The sequence below is a fragment of the Pezoporus flaviventris genome, unplaced genomic scaffold (assembly GCF_033815535.1).
Source record: "Pezoporus flaviventris isolate CSIRO_AGI_PZ_B2104156 unplaced genomic scaffold, CSIRO_AGI_Pfla_v1 ptg000010l, whole genome shotgun sequence".
In the NCBI taxonomy this organism is placed as follows: domain Eukaryota; kingdom Metazoa; phylum Chordata; class Aves; order Psittaciformes; family Psittacidae; genus Pezoporus; species Pezoporus flaviventris.
The window spans coordinates 384037-404941 of record NW_026892558.1 but is presented as its reverse complement, the minus strand read 5'-3'; the positions used below and the strand labels follow the sequence as shown (position 1 = coordinate 404941).

Here is a 20905-nt window from a genome sequence, read left to right as displayed (position 1 = left end):
AAATGCTTCTCTGAGTTATGCTGAGGGACAAGGGTACATCTTGGTTAGCTGCAGAACTAGAGATTCAGGCTGATTAAAATGCATTTCTAATACATTCAGTACAAAGTGGGATGCATGTCTTAGGTGAGACTGCTTTGACCGCAAATGCCCAGCCCTAGTTGCCGGAGTGTCTCTTCATCTCTTCCTCTTTCATGCCCATGGGATTGTGATGATTTACTATTTGAATTTTTGGTGGCTCAGTTCTTTTTCTCTTGGGAAGCACAAGCTTCTGCTGCTCTGTAGTATATGGCATAAACTGACTTTAATGTCGAGAGATAAAGAAGCATGCAAACAATCTAAATCATTAAATAAGTAATACCTTTCTTCAAGTGAAGAATGAAGTTTTATTTACAACAACAGCTTAATTTTCGTTTTATTTCTTCAAGGCTGGTCTGAGGGAATATACACTGAGATCATATCCTCCTTCTGTCTTTCGGACATGGAGTTCAGAGTAAGACAAGGATACAGAGCTGTAGCAAGAGATAGAAAGAGAGTAGGTGTAGACTACTATTATTTTAAGACATGTTAGTGGAATCTTAGGATTTTGTGCCTCATCCTCTTTCCGAAGAGTCATGCATTGTAAAACCATAAAGAGTTACTTCTTCAGCTTCTTGCAGAAACAGCTCCTGAATTACCATATATAACAGAAAAGAGTAGTAAACACATGAGCTATATATCTAAATGTAGAAAAAAATATATGTTTATATAAAAATTCAATTCTACTGTCAATTTTAGATCTGGAGAAACTCTAGTGGCTTTGAGTTAGATTGTCCTGACTCCCCTTAAGGCAGGCACAACCTGGCACATTCCCTTGACGTAACTTTATTCCAAATCCATGGTTTGTGCAAGTTAGCAGTGAAAAGTACAAGGGATAGTTTTAAAAGAGGACAAAGCCAGCCTTTGAGAACATGTTATCTAAAGTCTTCCCATTGAGAAGGCTGACAAGGTTGGGCACTTGCTGACAGCAGTTATCTTTCTTGGGTCAGTAGAAACACATTCCTTATTCAAACATGCAAAGAGAAGACACTTTACATTAGGAAATGCGGACATTTCTCGGAGTTTAAATTGTTCTCTCTTGTCACAAGATCAGCTGTCATCTTAGAAAAGGTATTTCTAGAAATAGGGAGGTCATCCCAACACACAGCTCCCTAAGCCAGCTATTTCTGCTGGCAAGTATTCGATTAGTTCCCGAGACTCTACTACAGGCCCATTACAACCAATCTTTGACAGTTTTGGTAATAAATACAGCCCGCTATGGCCCTTAGAGGGAAAAGCCTGTAGAATCAGAGAATCATAGAATGGTTAGGGTTGGAAAGGACCTTAAGGATCATCTAGTTCCAACCCCCTGCCGTGGGCAGGGACACCCTACGCTAAATCATATCACCCAAGGCCTCGTCCAACCTGGCCTTGAACACTGCCAGGGATGGAGCATTCACAACCTCCATGGGCAACCCATTCCAGTGCCTCATCACCCTAACAGGAAAGAATTTCCTCCTTAGATCCAGTCTAAACTTCCCCTGTTTAAGTTTTAACTCATTACCCCTTGTCCTATCACTACAGTCCCTAATGAAGAGTCCCTCCTCGGCATCCCTATAGGCCCCCTTCAGATACTGGAAGGCTGCTATGAGGTCTCCATGCAGCCTTCTCTTCTCCAGGATGAACAGCCCCAACTTTCTCAGCCTATCTTCATATGGGAGGTGCTCCAGTCCCCTGATCATCCTCGTGGCCCTTCTCTGCACTTGTTCCAACAGTTCCATGTCCTTTTTATGTTGAGGACACCAGAACTGCACCCAGTGCTCCAGGTGAGGTCTCACAAGAGCAGAGCAGAGGGTCGGGATCACCTCCTTCGACCTGCTGGTCACACTCCTTTGGATGCAGCCCAGGATACGGTTGCTTTCTGGGCTGCAAGCGCACACTGAAGCCGGCTCATGTTCATTTTCTCATCAACCAGCACCCCCAAGTCCTTCTCCTTGGGCTGCTCTGAATCTCTTCTCTGCCCAACCTGTAGCTGTGTCTGGGATTGCTCCCACCCAGGTGTAGGACCTTGCACTTGGCATGGTTAAACTTCATGAGGTTGGCATCAGCCCACCTCACAAGCGTGTCAAGGTCCCTCTGGATGGCATTCCTTCACCCCAGGGTATCAACCGAACCACAGAGCTTGGTGTCATCAGCAAAGTTGCTGAGGGCGCACTCAATCCCACTGTCCATGTCAGTGACAAAGATGTTGAACAAGACCGGTCCCAACACCGATCCCTGAGGGACACCACTCGTTACTGGTCTCCAGCCGGACATTGAGCCATTGACCACAACTCTTTGCGTGTGGCCATCCAGCCAGTTTTTTATCCACCGAGACCTATCTGTCTGAAGATGGTGTTTGTGACCCACACCCACACATGCTTCCCAAGGCATTGTGGAATTCCTACACAACCTTTCAAGGAGTTATTTAAAAGACACCAGAGAATGACAACCTGATTCAGTAGGGACCTGCAAACAAGACAGACTTTAGAGCATGTTCTTCATCTGAGGGTCCTTCTGCCAAGTGAAGGTCAGGGCTATTGCATGATCTTTAAGAGACTATACACATTAAGTTTAATTTTCAAATCTGCTTTTTTCTTGCACCAAGTAAAACAAAGCACTCGTCCTCTCCCAGAGGTGTGTGGAATCTCCTGGCACGATACGTTACTGCATTTTGAATCTTGGAGCGTGTGATACTGATGTGCTGTCTGCTGGGGGACAGCTTTGGTGACTAAGCACCCATTAAGTGTGCTGTAGTACCGAGAGCTTTAAACTTTTGTGTATGCTTTTATACAAAACTACTTCATTGCAAAATGGGTCCTATCTTGTATTTAGTTTAAGTTATGTCACTCACATAACACAGAAAAAAATCCTCCTGAGTCAATAGGGTTATACACTGGGGTCTGTCCAGCTCTTTATCCAAATGACTTTGATCCTATTGCTGATATGATTCCTTAAATCTCATGGACATCTTCTTTTCTAGATCTCCATTAAACTTTTGGAGTTTTTCCTCCCTTTTGTGGTACAATATCTAGCATAAAGTATCCTCAGTCTGTGACTGGGGCATTTTGATGGGGCTGGGTTGAGATGAAATAACGAGTGTTTAGAAAAGTGTTTTTTCATTCTGTTGTGGAATAAGCATGACCTTCTGAGTTGTTATTTTAAGTTATCTTTATCTGAAAATGGAATTTTTAGGCTTTCATCCAGAGCCAGGGCAAAGTACGACAATAAAAGCATCCTACGGTCCATGGCTGTTCCAGAAAAATCTCACTAACTCCCACTTCCCAGCATTTCACAGGCATTTTCTGAGAAAGAAAAAAACATTTCTGTGGAACATTTTAAGTTTGGGGAGAAAAAATGTCTGCTATTTGTTCAAGACTTTTTAGATTGCCATAATGTAATTAGAAGGAACATGAAAACAGCATGTGTTTTTATTTCCTTTGCAACCCACCTCACCATCCTTATGCTGGTGCATACCTTTAAAATATTCAGTACTGAGAAAAAACACATAGAGAGCAAATATGGGAGTGCTTGACATTTATTGAATATATAAAATATTTATAGAATGTATATTTAAAGTGCTTGACATTTTATACATACATGCATACATATTTCCAATCTTAATGTATTACATCAGTCTGCTTTGGGGTTTTAGGTTGTCCTTATTTGTGGCACCTTCCCTGTGTTTAATACTGCACAATTTCTGCCAAAATAATTATGCAAATTACTCACTTTAATGGTTTCCTTAAGGAAAATAAGGGCACACCTCTCCCACTGTAGGAAAGGTGTTGGTGAATGAGTTATAGTTGCTAAATATGTCTGGTTTTGTTTGAAACTCAACACCCAGATATGCGTATACTGAAAATGAACCATTATAAATATAATAAAAAAAAGCAACCAAGCATCAAGCTTTCTATCAGTCTGGAAAAATACCAGCAATTAAAAAAAATAAGAGAAAGAGAGATGCAGGGAGAGGAGCACCCGTTCTGCTGGAGGATGAAAAGCTGCAGGCAAGTGGGGTCAGGGTCCTGGAGCGTCTGTCGTAAAGAATAACACATGTGAATCCGTGAATTACAAGTCTATAAATTAATTGCAGGCTTCTGCTGACATCACAATAAACTACGCTAATGAAGATTGAGTAGTTTATAATTTTGTCAGAGCTCTGAAAAATGACATGGTTTATAAACTATGTAGATACTGGTGTTTTTCAGTGAGTCTGTTGAATAAATTATACTAGGATTCTAGTGTAAAAAGAGAAATTGTTGAAAATTAATATATGAATGTGATTCTGTTTTAACTTTTTTTAATTCAAGCTTTTCTTACATAAAGACTTTGTTTATTTTTCCTTGAGCCATAGTATCAATGGTGATTCTCCATAACTCAGCCACAAAACTGTCTCTTTTTCATGTATCTCCAATTTAAGTGATATTAATTTTTTAAAGCATCTTAATCATCATCCTAGTCACTAGTTTTCTCTTATGAATGATGTTTTAGTTGACAAACTGTTTACAAAATTTCCTGTATTGTGGCTGTGTGGTCTGGAGACCCTGATTTAATGTCTGTATGGCTGCAGAACAGGAAGAGCCCAGCCTGGAGTGTTTCTGAGCCAAATGCATGCATCTGTCTAAGCCTTTTTGGTAGGAAATTAGGCAGCTAAGTTAATCAGGACACCTCATCAGTTTTCATTTGCATGATTGGGTTTGAGCTGAACTGGATCGGGATCTTCCAGGTATCCTAAATTATTAAATACATGAAAAACAAGAGACTAAGCTGAAAGAAGAATAGAGAAAATGAGCCATGAAACCAGTGCTGCAGGGGCCCAGGGTATATGCTTATTTAGGTGTAGGAAACTTAGCTCAAAAGCAGAAACAATTGCTCAAATCAGCAAAAGACTGACATAAAACCTTTGCAGTCTTACTCAGATCTGCCTGAGTTTATGCACTGTATACAGTTTTTATATAATCTCATTTCTCAGAAAGTATTTGTACCTACAAGTTAGGAGAGCACTCAGGGTTGATTGGGTGCGTATGATTGAAGAGCTGATGGTGTCTAGGACTCTCTCTTCATTTATTACCAAAGCTGGAAACAATATTGTCAATAAGAAAAAAAAAAAAAAAGAATAAAAGAAAGATTTGTAGTTAAGGTGCTGAAATATGAACCCTGAAGAACACAATTTATTGGTACGTCTGCCATAGTATTCCTACTGGACATGGGTTTTGTCACTTACACCATGCATACATATACTGCAACTGTTTTCATCTTTTTCCGCTTCCCTAATGAGACTTTTTGCTCTGATGTGCAAAAAACCCACATTAGAATATTGAGTACTAAATCACACCTAACCAGGCAAGAAAAATACGGGGTACTTCTGCCCTATCACTGGTAGCTTGGCTAGTAGCACCTCTTAGTGTCCAACTCCTACGAATTTAAATACACCTGCGGTTCATGCAGGAGTTGTCAAAATAGGAGCCAGATTAAAAAAAAAAACAAACACTGGGAAATAAATGAATCACTTTGTTTGCAGAGAAAAATTTGAAAACTATAAAGCATGAAGCTGTGTACTAAATAGGAAGCTTGAAATTAATCCTGAATCACTCTTTCAGTGAGTGGGGTCCTCCTATAGCCCTGAGGGAGACTGCTAAGAAACTAAATTTTATTGTGTAATTGAAGAGCATACTGTAATCCCTGCAAACCTGAGTTAGGGATGTGAGGGCAGCCTCCATTCTCACATTTCTTAGCTTTTTTCTCTGCAATTTATTTTATAATCTTCACCTTCTTTTAATTTAGAGGGGTTTTTTAATATTATGGCTTTATAAATATTATAATCAGACATTGGGAATGATGGCTGGAGAAATACAATTGGATTTTCTGTCTGGAATAATAAGTCATGGATGGTACTTAGGAATTAATCTATTCTGGCTTTGTGGCAACTGTGGGTATTCAAAACTGAGACCTTCATTCCCCTACGAAAGCTGGTGGAATGTACGTAGGCTGCTGAGTTTTTGCGTGTGCTTTTCAATACAGTGCGGGGGAGGCTTATTAGAAATGTAATGTTATTAGCAGTTTTTCTCAAATTGCTGATTTCCATCATCCTAGTAGTACAATAATGATGAAATTAAATTAAATTAGCATATCATATAGCACACTGAAAAACTGTGAATACATTATAGTAATACAAGGCAACAGATAATTGCTAGCTTAATAAGAATTTATTTTTGGCAAAGATAATTCAACCTTTTTCTTCTTCCAATCACTAGGGACAAATTTCCTGGTTATTGATTATCTCCTCATCTTCTCTAAACCAAGTCAGAAGTCCTTCTTGGTTATATGCAAATGTCTCTAAATATTTGTAATTCTGTATCATTTGTCAGTCGACTTGTCTTGTACCTGTAGGTAGCTGTCCATACTTTGACTGGTAGGACCTTGTTATAAACAGTTGGCATCTGATCCTCTAAAACAAATTAGATTTCATTACCCCTATATTCACTTAGTGACAATATTATTTTACATGTCTTCTAAATTGAGGTTTTAATTATTCCATTTGGGAAAAAAAAACAAACAACAAAAAACCCAAACATTGATGGTTTAAGTGTATTTTCCAGAGCAAATATTTTCCCTGGTATTAAATTTTTAATAGGCTCAGCGTCAAAGAGAATAATTTGAATTACAGAAATGTTTTCTATTTATGTCTAATATTCTTCAAGCTCGTTGAAATTATTTACTTTCTAAGCTTTAATTTATATCTACTCATTGCCACTTTCATTTTTTCCCCATCCTTTTTGCAGTTCCACCATGGTTTTTAGTTCACCCTTCAAATCTTTATGCCTACGAGAGTATGGATATTGAGTTTGAATGTACTGTGTCTGGTAAGCCTGTTCCTATGGTGGAGTGGATCAAGAACGGAGAAGTGGTCATTCCCAGCGACTATTTTCAGATAGTGGTAATTATCTGGCTTTCACTTATTAGATTATTTTAGAAATCAAGTTCTGAAATGTATTGTGATATTTGATACAATTGTTGCCTTCACAAGCATATTAGTCTTCCCAAAGAAAACAGAATACATATTATGCACATTGCACTGGGATGTGTTTGGTCACGTATGTTGACACTGTCTGAATTCTAGTGATATTTGAATGAGTTGCTATTGATAATATTATTTACCATGTTAGTTACTTCCCTTGCCATTGTCAGTGGTCAAAAAAATAATAGATCTCCAACGAAACAGTACATGGGTACAAGGGGTTAAGAGTCATAGAGTAGGTTGGGTTGGGAGGGACCTTAAAGCTCATCCAGCTCCAAACCCCTGCCACGGGCAGGGACCCCTTCCACTGGAGCAGCTTGCTCCAAGCCCCTGTGTCCAACCTGGCCTTGAACACTGTCAGGGATGGGGCAACCACAGCTTCTCTGGGCACCCTATGCCAGCGCCTCAGCACCCTCACAGGGAAGAGCTTCTGCCTAAGAGCTCATCTCAGCCTCCCCTCTGGCAGGTTAAAGCCATTCCCCTTGGCTTGTCCCTACAGGCCCTTGTCAAAAGTCCCACTTGACATAATTACAACTTTTCAAAGGGAATTGTTGTGTGCCCTACCCAAAGTAACATCCCTGTCCAGGATTACAATCTCCTTTAGTTTAAATGCCCTTAGTACATGGGCTAAGAATTTATGCTGTGTTTTATGAAAGGGGTGATCTAGCTGGCCTCTCCTGAAAACGGTGCCACTTGTAACACACTTGTAAGTGAGGAGGGATGTTGGGGACCACCTCTTTAGCCATATGAAGATGCCTGTAGGCCACAAGTTGTGGCTGGTTCAGAGACGCGGCTTGCTTCAGCGCTTTTTAATTTTTCACCTTGTAGCAAATAATATTGATTATCATCATGTCTTTCAATTACTTATCACAAAAAAAGCTTTTGTAATGTGTTTTTCATGCAGGATAGACTTATTCTTCCATATGCAACAGAAATTCAACCTTTGTTTTTAAATATTTTTGTTATTAGAAAGCAGCCAGAAGCTGTCCAGAGAAAAGACAGGTCTCTTTTGCTGTCATGGATGTGTGGTAAAGGTGCTAGAAAATGACTTCACTTAATAGTTAATAGAAGGTGCATTTCAGCCTGATAATACCCCTCACTTGAGATTTTTTACCCAACATAATTGGTTTCTGCTTGTGCTAACAAAAGCTAAAAGTTAAATCTGTTTCAAATGAAGTAAGCGTGGAGTGACATTTTCTTGAGGATCTCCAGGCCTCAAGCCATATGGAGGGTTTGACCTTCAGAATAGTGTTTGTTCAAAGATGCAGAAGGTGAAAGTTCTTTTAAATCTTCCCTGCAGCAAAGGGCCAGGACAAAATTCAGAGCACTGCTCAAGTGATGGCTGCAATTTGGAGCTTGAGAAGGGTGTTGGATGGATTCTGTGCAGGAAAGTGAATTCACCCTTGGGCCATAGGCACTATCATACAAAATGCAAAGATTACAAGGTGTCAAGACGATCCTAATGAAAGTGCTTATGGTTATGTGCCTCCAAGGATCAGGGCTATGTGAGGCGGATTACATACACATCACCATGTTTCACAGAATGGCCCTTCTGGAAAGGTTTTATAATCCACGTTCACTCTGGATGGTGTTTTTTCTAGTTAATTCTCTCCACTTCCTTGCTTTCTCTTTTGTTTTCTCTCTAGGGTGGCAGCAACTTAAGGATTCTGGGCTTGGTAAAGTCAGATGAAGGTTTTTATCAGTGTGTAGCTGAAAATGAAGCTGGAAACGCACAGGCCAGTGCACAGCTAATCATCCCAGAGCCTGGTAAGATGCAAAGGACATACAGAATTGTAGATGTAATTAATGCTATTAACAAAAAAATCCCAAATGAGCAGCTACTATTCTTTACTCCCTCTTACTTATCCAGCTGGCTGGCTTTAGTTAAGAGCGTGTCCAGGCTATCAGATAGTTTGAGGTATTTTGTTCACTGAGGCAATTACAAATGCTGGCCTTGTCCTCAAAATTACTCTGGAGGCTCACTAAACCTGCATGAAAAGCCAACGGTAATGCCCTACTATGTATTAGTGGGCTTTGTCCTGCTGAAATATGAGGTGATCACAAACTGGTGGGGTGATGGAATAAAGTAGTCCATAAGCAACAGCGAATTTTTCCTGTGCAGTTCTGCATTAGGCTGTTGTAGAACACTTGTCTCGGGGAAGAGAAGAGGAGAAAAAGAGGGGAAGAAAAAGAAAATTTAGCAGTGGAATATCAAGTGCAGCCAGCCATTGAGATCAGAATGTTTGTGTCTACGTGCTGACAGGATGAATGTTGTTTTTTGTTGTTGTTACTCGGAAATTAATACGTGTTTGGTTTTATGGACAGCACCGTGCAGCAGATGAAGTGTTTACTACTTTATGGGGTTTTAAGTAACAGAGAGATGTCTTCATCTTAAACTAGCTGATACATAAAGCATAGATAAAAGCCTGTCAAAGTTTCTGGGTTATAAATGATTAATGACCTGCACTGGGCTGCAGGTTACACTTGCTACCTCTCATGGATTATGGCACTAAGATGAGAACAGGAGAGTGTGCTGAAGCATTGTTCTTTCTCTGATTTGGATTGAGAAGAGCAGAATCTTGGTAGACCACAAATTGTCAACACAACCTTGCTGAGATCAATTAACCAGCCTGATGGCTCATATCATAGTATTTCTTTGGGAAATACTTTGAAAAGCTTCCACACAGCATCAGTGTGAAGTTTTAAAGCTTTGCCAAAAATCTGGCTGTTTGGAAATAGAGAAATAAGTATGGCTGCAGTCCATGTTCTTGTTAGCTGCAGTAGTCTGACTCTTAGGAACTCCTGTCTGAACACTGAGCAGGAACATTTGCTGAGATTCATCAAAGCTCAGTCCTGCAAGCTGTTGTGTTATGAGCACTGTTATCCATAGTGGTTCCAGGTAGTGCAGAGGGAGGTAACAGTACCGCGTGGCCATAGCTGAGATCATCTGGTAGACAAAAGTAAGCAGTAAGCACCACTGAAATCCAAAGATCCCCAGTTTTCAAAGTCCTGTTTATGCAAATACTTCAGGCAGATGCAAATACGAGCTGGGTTAAGGTTTCTCCATCTATTTTCTCCCTTGGTCTCACATGCATGGCTGAACATGGTTTGGCATATCATTGAAGATCCCTGTCACTCCTTCTCCCTTTACTTTCAGTATCTCTTTCAGCCTGTTCTCTTTCCTCTCTCTCCCTTACCTGAAACCAACTACTTGAGATCCATCAGAGACCTCTCAGCCACTTTCTCCCTCTCCCCTAGATGCTCATGCCCCAGACACTTCACAGCCTTGGAACCATGCAGCTTGGTGAGATATCCAGGAAGAAGGGGGTGCGGGTAAATAGAGAAATAATGTCATGTCCACTGAGTCATTATCATTATCCTCTTGCAGCCTGGGGTCCCTCCTCACCCAGCTCTGCAGGACTAATTGGCCAACTAAGATTGGTGGTTGAGTATCAGGATCGAGGGACAGATATTTATTTGGGTTCCCACTTCTTTACATGCCCTCTGCCTGGTGTGGTGCAGCATCTTGCCAGGTGCGCATTTCCCTCTGTGCAGTCACCAGAGATGATGATGAGGTTACCTTGCCTTGGAGACAAATGTGAAAATGAGAAGGCACAGACAAATGTATGTCAGTGGCAGAAAAAAGAAGTTTATATGATACTGAGGAAGGCTGGCTGGGATCATCATCGTCCTGCTCAGAAACAACTTGCTCCACTTCAGATCTCACTGTGGGATGTGCACATTTGTCTTGCCTTTGTATTTTGTTGTTTGGTTGGTTGGGGTTTGTTTCTTTCCTTCTGCTTGTTCTTAAGCTGAATCTCACATGCAGTTCATACATTTGGATTATATTTAGACACACGAGCCTCTAAAGGAAGCAGGCCATCTCCTACTGCAGGGGGCTTTAATCCGGTGCTAGGATCATCCTGAAGGAAACTGAGCAACTCATTGCTGCTCCCACCTAGTCATGGCAAGTGAAATGCTGTCAGTAAATTTCACGCTCTGTGTTAGTGTTTATTATGTTTGGCATTGAATTAAAATTAAAATAGAAGAAAATGGAAAGAAAATCCTAAAGAGCTACAGGACACCATTGTAAATTGTCTCCATTTCCCTTTTTAAGTGATGGATTACTTTTTTCTGGTTATTTAATCGGATCTTCAAACAATGCCACTCCAATTCCTTTGAGATGAAGGGAGGGCCGGCATGCACAGATGGTGGAGAAGCCAGCTATAAATACAAATGAAGCGCTGGGGCTGGCCGTGGCAGGAGGAATGTACTCCCCTCAGCTTTGATTTTGTTGGATCATGCTCAAGCATGCATGTGTTTTTATGAGAGCCTGATGAAGTTTCAATATACTCATTAATAGCTATCATCTCTTTCTGGAGCCATTAATGTAGAAGGGGCTTAAATGGAGACATGCTGAATGCTTATCTGAGCTTCGTTTTCCTGAAAGCCAGGGTCAAAACCCTTCATTGAACTAATAATGATTTACTCTAACAATGATTTCTATGCCAAGCTTACATTAGGGTAAAATGATCACTACTTTTTTATTTGATGGTGATTCATAAGACTACAGTTAGTTTTTGCTTTTATTTATTGCAAATAATTTGGATCATCTAGTAAGTTAAATATGTTGTGTAAGTTCTACTGTGGGATTTTGTAAGTTATAATCAGGTAGAAGGATACAATGTGATTGCTCCTATTACTTTTGTTGTTATGCCAATATGTAGATTCACCTCCACTGCTGACTACCTTTAACTCTAGGGGCTGAAGTAGCAGCACATAAGATGGCATTAAGCAAACATAAATGAGCTCAGACTGAGACTGAAAGTACCCCTTGCAGAGGCTGTGATGCTAAATTATAATTAGACAATACTGAAACGAGAAGTGAAAGCCAGAAGGCTGCTAGCTCATACAGTTAACAGCTTCCACTTTTAGTATTCCACATGTGGCTATAGGATGCTTATAACTATTTTGATATCTGTTGCTTAGACTATAAAAAGCCAACGAGCTCCCGGAGAAATATAAAATCTCTGTCCTTTTAAGTCGAGATTATGACTAGAGGGGCATTGTACTTAACAGTGTATTATCAATGGGAGCATAAGTGACAGTTGCTGGTCTGCAGTGCACAAGTTAGTCAATAAATCAAAGTATATTTGTTGATGCCAGCACACTTGGGAAAAAGGTGGTTGGGATTGTTTCTACTCCTTTTTCTTTTCTTCCCATTAACAATCTTAATGTTACCCTCTTAGGAAGAGATTGCTCACCATTTTATAACCTGAAAAACAACAAGCAACTTGAAAGGCTTCCTATTTCTGTAGAAACCAAAGCAATAAATGAGTCAGATTTAAGGATTTCAGTTCTTTCATCCCCAACGCATACATTCTGAGTTTATCAGGCCACTGTGCTGCTTGGCTTCCTCTATTTCTGCTCCTTAACTCTGCTAAAGGGACTTTGTGCAGTCTATGTGAATGTGTGATCATACTGAGCAGGTACCAGGAATAAAGCCTACAGTATGTACTTATGGTTACATGTACTGGAAAAAATTCTCAGCAAGAAGAATCAGATGAAAGAGATCTCAGCTGTCTTGGCTTTATGGCTGTTTAAAATCTGTTATTTGCACACCTAAAGAATGAATAGAGAACAGCGTGGTGCTGAGTGATGGATGTGCATAACTTCAGCTGAGGAGAGTGTCCCAGAGGAGTCTTCCCATAAGGAACTCCCAGACCATTATTTGATTTATGCCAGTGGCTTCTCAGAGATTCATCCTTCAGATATTCATAAGATGTGTAGAGCAATTGTTTTATTATAGCAGATGGAAGATCAGATAAAGACAGCCCTGAAATAATCAACTTGTGTATAGGGTAGGGTAATTATTAGCTATGTCTGGCAAAATACCTCTTTCTACATAAACTGAAAATTTAGAAGCTCAGGAATATACCCTCACCCAGAGACTGGTAAAAGTGCTGTAGATCACTCTACACTCTTGGCATTGCAAGCACCAGCTAAGTTAGCAAACAGAGCAACAAAGAAAACTATCTCTTATGCAGTATAACTAATGAACACCCGGGCTTTTTGTGCTGCCAAGCAGGGAGGGGACACAGCCCCAGATTATTTGAAGAAAGGATTACATGTCCATACACTGGCGATCTCCAGATGCAGAAGAATGTCCAAAGACAGGTGTTACAGGGAGACAGGAAAGGGTACAAGAGCTGATGCTCATGGGTATCCTGGTCCTTGGTGGCTTGTCCCCATTGAGTGGGTGCTGAACTCCCCGCCCTGCTTCTCGGGCTCAGGTTTCTCTGCCATTCACTTTGTCATTTTCATCACGTACTTTGTCTTTCTTTTTAATTCCTCAGCTTACAAGTTGCATAGCTCCTTCTCATGTCAGATCTTCAGCTTAACAGCTAGCAGATTTTAGATTTTTGCATGCACAAGGCTTTGCATTTCCGCATAATGAGGCTGAGTTTGGGAAACCCAGGAATTACTTGTTTTGCTAAGGATAAACAGAGGTTGAATCAAATAATTTTCAAAAAACTTCCTTTCTCCTATTACAAAAACATTCTGTGAGGCACCATGTACCTTCCCTTTAATATCATAGATACTATTTAGTCTTATTTATAATTACTTGATTACTTATATTAATATTTATAATTATAGTATTGTGTATAGTATTAATAATTACTTCCTCATTAAAGAAAACCCAACAAAATGAAATCCATCTCTATACTAAAAACTGAGCTTATATTGTCATTAAAACTTCATATTTTTAGTCCTTTCAAGTCTGTTGGAATGCTAAACCATGTACATTAATCTTACTTATGGTTAGCCTTAAAATGAGTCTGAAATAAACTCCATGATTTCAAATACCAGGAAAAACAGGTGGGTTTTTTTAACAATTGGTAGAACAGTGAAAAAGTAGTGATGAGAAATGTTCTTCATCAGAAATTTTAAAAAGCAGTTTGACAGATACATCTTGGTGCTAATAATCCTGATTCTGCCTTCACAGAGGAATCTGCAATGTGTCTGTTCAGTTGGCTCTTTATGCCCTGAATTAGAGATAAGAAATTTCACAGAGCTACTTTGCATTGTGTAGGCAGAGACAGAGCAGAGGAAAGAAGTGAGAGACTATTTAAAAATCCCACTCATAAATTTCAGAGTAGAATATTTTTTTCTTTCTTTCTTTTTTTTCCTTTTTTTTCCTCTAACAGAGGAATAGCTGTTCTACTGGGATGTGGAAGGGTATTTATTTTCTGAAGGCTTATTTAATCAGGTGGTGCAGGTTACATTGACTGTATTGACTTCTCATATTTAAAAGAGCATGAGGGCAAATTCCTGTACTGGGTCAGGGACTCTTTACCCCATTGAGCTGCTCACTCACGGGCTCTGGTTTGAGCACTGTTGGGCAAGAAAACTTGTGCATGGCTCTCGTGTGCTGTTCCCGAGGAGGAACAAAGCAGTGACTGCACTACACACCAAGCTGTGTGATGTGGTCAATGCACTGGAGGGAAGGGATGGGATGTAGAGGGTCCTGGACAGGCTGGAGACCATGTGAGACCATGTGAACCTCATGGAGTTCAACAAGGCCAAGGGCAAGGTCCTGCCCCTGGGTCAAGGCAGTCACCAACACAAACATAGGCTGGGGGAGACTGGATGGAGCAGCCTGAGGAGAAGGACTTGGGGGTGTCCTGGCCAGGACTTCTCTGCTCTGGAGACAGGCTGAGAAGAGAAGGCTCCAGGAGACCTCAGAGCAGCTCTAGTGCCTACAGGGGCTACAAGAAAACCTGGAGAGAGGTTTTGGACAAGGTCCTGTAGGGACAGGCCAAGGGGAATGGCTTTAACCTGCCAGAGGGGAGACTGAGATGAGCTCTTAGGCAGAAGCTCTTCGCTGTGAGGGTGCTGAGGCGCTGGCACAGGGTGCCCAGAGAAGCTGTGGCTGCCCCATCCCTGGCAGTGTTCAAGGCCAGGTTGGACACAGGGGCTTGGAGCAAGCTGCTCCAGTGGAAGGTGTCCCTGCCCGTGGCAAGGCTTGGAGCTTGATGATCTTTAAGGTCTCTTCCAACACAAACCAGTCTGGGATTCTACAGTTCTGTGTTGTGCAGTGTCACTCTCCACCACACGTGGTTCTCCATCATCTTCCAAGCAGACTCAGACTGAAGTTCTGCTTCTAGCTGTGGGAGAGTTTCCCCTGACGTATCAGCCCAAAATCTCTGGTTTTATTCTATAAATGTGGCATTTTTACTGAGCTGCAGCACAGCCCCAAGTATCTAACGCTCTTCCAAATGAAATAAATAGTTAAAAGTTGTAAGTATACCCTAAGGATATTGAGGTGTAACCTTGCAGAGCACGCCGTTCCAAGCATGAACTGTGATGTAGCCCAGCTGTGATAATTTCAGCCCAAATGTGACATGACAGCCTAAGGCAGAGGTGGCTTGCAGTGGGGCTGTGCCTTGCAGCTCTGGACCATGGAGGTATTTAATGATCTGTACCACCATCGTGTTTGGAGCCCCACCATGGTTGATGGGTGAAGAGGTGCTTCAGGGGAAACTGCTGCCAGGAAAAAGAGGTAAAAGCACCTAAAGCACAAGGGTGGGGAGAAGAATAACCTCCTGAACCATAGTGTCAGGATTTTTTGTGATAAAACAAGATTTAACATCCTTATTTTGGTATGCACAACTGGTAAGCTGCTCACATTTATTGCACCGCATGAGCAGTAATGATCATGATAATAGTAAGAATAAATTTTGTTTATATGCTTTTATGGTGGTCTTTGCCATAATATTATGACACCTTATTGGGGATTTATAACAGAAATATGGAAAAAATGCAAACTCAGTGGAATATTTTTTTATGGTACGAAAAGATAAATAAAGGCCACCCTAAAAACAGCAGAGGTGCTTAGAAGGCACCCTGGACACAAGAGGTTATCTTGGAAGATTTTTGGTGTTTTCACCTTTTCAGGTATTAACCAGTTAGGTAAACATCTCCTGGGCATATTTTTTATCTGGCCACAGGGTGTGTAGGAAAGAATTATTTGGATTCACGAGACTATGTCCATCTTGATCTAGTGGCATTACTGGGACTATAACATAATCTGTAAAGTGCAGTTAGAGGTGCTTGATCTTACCTTAAAATGCCAACGTAAAACCTGGTGACTTTGCTCTATAAGAGCTGCAATGGTTTAAAAACCTGGCAGCTGGGTTTCTACACCAGCACAGTCCTTTATGAAGTTCAGAGGAGCTTCTGTGCTGGAGACACTCTGTTTTTCCCCAGCTGAAGGAGATTGCAGTGAAGACAGAGTTTTGAGCATTTGAACTGTCAGGGAGAAGAAGTCCAGCAAGAGGGAGGCTCTGGAGAGGGGTCATTTGAGAATGTGGTAAGACCAGGAGATGTTTCCTAGCCTGAAGTAGGATGTATCTCCTTCCATCTATCATAGAATCATAGAATAGTTAGGGTTGGAAAGGACCTTAGGATCATCCAGTTCCAACCCCCGTGCCATGGGCAGGGACACCTCACACTAAACCATCTCACCCAAGGCCTCGTCCAACCTGGTCTTGAACTCTGCCAGGGATGGAGCATTCACAACCTCCCTGGGCAACCCAATCCAGTGCCTCACCACCCTCACAGTAAAGAACTTCCACCCTAGATCCAATCTAAACTTCCCGTTTTAGTTTTAACCCGTTACCCCTTGTCCTATCACTACAGTCCCTAATGAAGAGTCCCTCCCCAGCATCCATTCCTATGAAATGTCAGGTATTCTGACGTGAGACATTTCTCAGCTCTGCTATATGTGAAGGTGAACAGGATCAGTTTTTATAAGCAGTTTGAAGAGGAGAGAACCCAGAATAAATAGTCCTGTTACAGGTACAGGGTGTGTGCTTGCAGCTTTTATAGGTCTGAGATGAGAAGTAGTTGGACCTGAACATTCCCTATCCCTGTGGAATGCTGCTGATGGGTGGCTGCTGTGCAGCATGGGGGCCTTTACTGCTTACACCTTGGGTTTTGGGTTGTGTTTCTCTGTTGCACTAATGTACCCGTGATGAGATGGGCGAAGGCACCGGCGCCTGAAGCCAGCAGAAGCTCTCAGGATTTGGGTGCAGGTTTGTACAACCGGGGAGAGAAGTTCAGGTGAGCAAGGAACTCATGGGAGAAATGGAAGTATTTAGGCAGCTCTAACACCTGCAGCAGTCAATAGCAGAGTGGTGTGGGACTGGAAGATTGACAATTTAGAAGCAATTTTTGAAGTTACGTTAGTCATCTAAGGGGTCAGTTGGATTCTGAGAACATTTGTGCCTCCTGAATCATTTACAATCATGTTTGTGCTTTCCTAAAAAGGGAAAAATAACCACACTGTTAAAGAGCGATCCAAGCACAAAGGTTCTGTGAAGGCATAATAGAAATTCACAGAAAATACTATGAAATCTATTGCATGTAAGAGAGAAAGAGCGGTTATCTGTACTCTTAACAGGAGCACAACTATATATTAAAATAGATTTAGGATAATTTGAAAAAAAGACAAAGAATGGTAATTATCTCCTGTAATGTTATTAACCATTTAAAACACAGCCTTACCATGATTTTTGTCTTTAAGAAAGGATATATTTTGATAAATAATAAGGATGGGAAACTGACATACAATTAAGGTTCAATTGGTGTTAATTGAATCACTTAGTGTATGTTGGCTTTACATGGTAATGTCAGAATAATCACATGATAAATTAATAACTGCACAATTAGTTCTAAGACTTTGAGATCTGTTAGAATATAATATGTCAGAACAGCAGAACTAAAATGACTGTGGAAAGTGATGTGTTTTTTAGTCCTGTATGAGTTTGGTGCAGATAACTGAGTGTAATGATTTTATATAGGAACTCTTACTATGACTATTGGTTTTGTGGGGTTTGGAGGGGGGGGGTTAAACCTTGAAAGGAGATTTTGTTTTTCACAGGTATTGTATGAATGAGTAGACTTGCATACCCGAAAGCTCAATTTTTCATATAGGAATTCGAGTGCAAAGAAAATAGGTTTTCATGAACAGCTCATTGAAGAGGTGCTCATTCAGCTTTGCATATGCTCAGAATTTTGTGCTTCCACAAGAGCAGTACAACGTACTACACAGTTAAGTAACGCTGTACAAAACTCCAGAAAAGGTGCCAAGTCAAATTCTGAAGGAACTGGAACCCGAGAGGAGGTCAAATGCATCTCAGCATGGGTGTCTGCTGCTGCCCAGATCTGGTGGTTGTGCATCTGCTTTCCCTCAGCTCTGCCAGGACTAACTTGTGCCCATCACCTCTTGTCGTTTCCATGTGACTCCTTGTAAAAGGGAGTCTCCATCTTCTTTGTAACCACCCTTGACATACTGGTGACGAGGTCTCCCCTGAGCCTTCTTTTCTGCAGGCTGAACAGACCCAGCTCTATCAGCCTTTCCTCATACGGCTTCCCAGTCCTTGGATCATTTTTGTGGCCCTTCTCTGGATCCTCTTCAGCCCGTCCACATCTCTTTTGTGCAGCAGGGACCAAAAATGAACACAAATATCAAATGAGAAATGAGGTAGGCTACAGATAGCAGCTTTTGCAAGGAGCTTGCTGTGACTCCATGAAACCAGTGGAAGGGGATTTACAGTCAGAAGAGGTGATGATACAGGTTTCAGGGAAGCCATGGTCATTCTTCTAATGTATGTGGTCCTGAGCAGCCTGTGAGGGCTGGCCATAGGCCAAGATCCATCTGCTCTTGTTTACAGGGAAGTATCTGTGGCCTGAGTTTCAACAATTTAACAATAAATTGTAATGGGGGGGGGGGGTTAACAGCACTGCAGTCTGTGTGGGCTTTGACTTCCTTCCTTTAATCCACCTATAAGGAAGGAATTGAGGAAAAAATGTGGAGAAAAGATTTTTCCTTAGAGAGGAAAGCCAGGACAGAGCCTAAACTAGTTTGACTCTAGTTTGCCTAAACTGACTTAGAGCCTAAACTGACTGTAGTCTGACTCCAGTGCGACAAAGGTTTTACCCCACACCTCAGAGTAACTCATTGAGATGCCTACGGGTTAAATGAGTTCTACAGTATTTGCCTATCAAAGGTGGACTTAATATAACTAAATTAGAAATCCTGATGTGTCTGTATATTCTGTAACTGGATGCTGTCTGTGAATATAAGTTATTTAAGAGTTCTTCACCTCTATACAGCTCCTATCCTTCTACCCCTGTTCGTTTGGCCAGGTTTAGCTGGGTGTTTCATCCCAGGCTTCTGACTTCACTTGCCACTTCACAATCCAGAGAGAGCTTAATTTTAAGTTAACTCCTCTCTTTGTCATCTTTTTCCTCCCTTTTGCAGCCGCTCATTTTCCCCCAAGCATAACAGTTTTCTTTAGGAGCGTAGATGAAGTTACACTGCAGGGTTCAGGAGTAATAAGGTCAGGAGATGCATTGTCTGCAGTCCTGAGTGCTGATGGGTTTTTAAATGTAGTGCACTGACTTGTCACCTTCCCAGGAGAAACCTATTTGCTGAGCTGCCATTTGATCAACGATAAGAAAGAGCAGGAAATAGCTAAATGTATTTGGTTTATAGGGAAACAACAAATTAATCTTCAGGCATATTTGTCAGTGATACTAACTTTGCATCCTTAATCCCTGATGGAAAAATTTAGGGAAAAGAATCCTCAAACATGCAGACTTACATGGGGGCCTATTTAGGAAAACGCTAGATACCATATTAGGTTTGCTTTTATTCATACTTGGAGCCAATGGTACAGGATGACACATGGAGCACGTGAACAAGATACAAAAATGTGCTGTCAATATCACTCTGAAGACTAGAATATATTGATTTCATTAGCACCTACAGCTCCGGCAATAAAAGACTGAGAGCTTTGCCATTCCTGTGTACACGTTTCCTTGTGCTCTCCTATGTGCAAAATGCAATTTTTCAGTGTTGCAAAAGATGAGTCTGGGAGAGAATGAAAAAAGGAAGGGCAAACTTTGGCTCTTCGCCACCTGGAATAAAATCCGCCTAATTCACCCTGACTATCCTTGTTAGAGTGTTAAATATAGACTAAATAGTTTAATATGGATATATGTAATGAGCTCACAAATTGATTTTGCAGCACGAGCTTGGTTTAGAATTAAGGAGCAGACGGTCTCTTGTTAAGATCAAAGAGTGCTCCTGCTTTCTGACACTCTGAACATGGGCTTGGGGGTGAAGATGATGATATTTTCTCCTTCCTTCCTTCCTTCCTTCCTTTCCTTTCCTTCCTTCCTTCCTTCCTTGCTTTCTTTTTCTTTCTTTCTTTCTTTCTTTCTTTCTTTCTTTCTTTCTTTCTTTCTTTCTTTCTTTCTTTCTTTCTTTCTTTCTTTCTTTCTTTCTTTCTTTCTTTCTTTCTTTCTTTCTTTCTTTCTTTCTTTCTTTCTTTCTTTCTTTCTTTCTTTCTTTCTTTCTTTCTTTCTTTCTTTCTTTCTTTCTTTCTTTCTTTCTTTCTTTCTTTCTTTCTTTCTTTCTTCTTTCTTTCTTTCTTTCTTTCTTTCTTTTTTCTTTCCTTCTTTCTTTTCTTTCTTTCTTTCTTTTTCTTTCTTTCTTTCTCTTTCTCTCTCTCTTTCCTTCCTTCCTTCCTTCCTTCCTTCCTTCCTTCCTTCCTTCCTTCCTTCCTTCCTTCCTTCCCTCCTTCCTCCCTCCCTCCCTCCCTCCCTCCCTCCCTTCCTTCCTTCCTTCCTTCCTTCCTGTTCTAATGGTGATCCAGACCTATTAGGACTTCTTCTGTTTCTGTGTTTTTTTACATGTGAGATAAGGGAGTAATGAGGGAGGGAGGAAATAAATTAAAAACAAACAAAAAAAAATCATGA

At 40.9% G+C, this 20905-nt stretch overlaps 1 protein-coding gene across 1 annotated transcript in view; it reads left to right on the top strand.

Annotated features, from left to right (window-relative positions):
* Positions 1-20905, top strand: part of DCC (DCC netrin 1 receptor) — a 606685-nt gene that overhangs the window by 361737 nt on the left and 224043 nt on the right. The window contains exons 6-7 of the mRNA XM_061450469.1: positions 6840-6994; positions 8722-8842. Of these exons, the coding sequence (XP_061306453.1) occupies positions 6840-6994; positions 8722-8842 (276 nt within the window). The remainder of the gene's footprint in view (positions 1-6839; positions 6995-8721; positions 8843-20905) is intronic.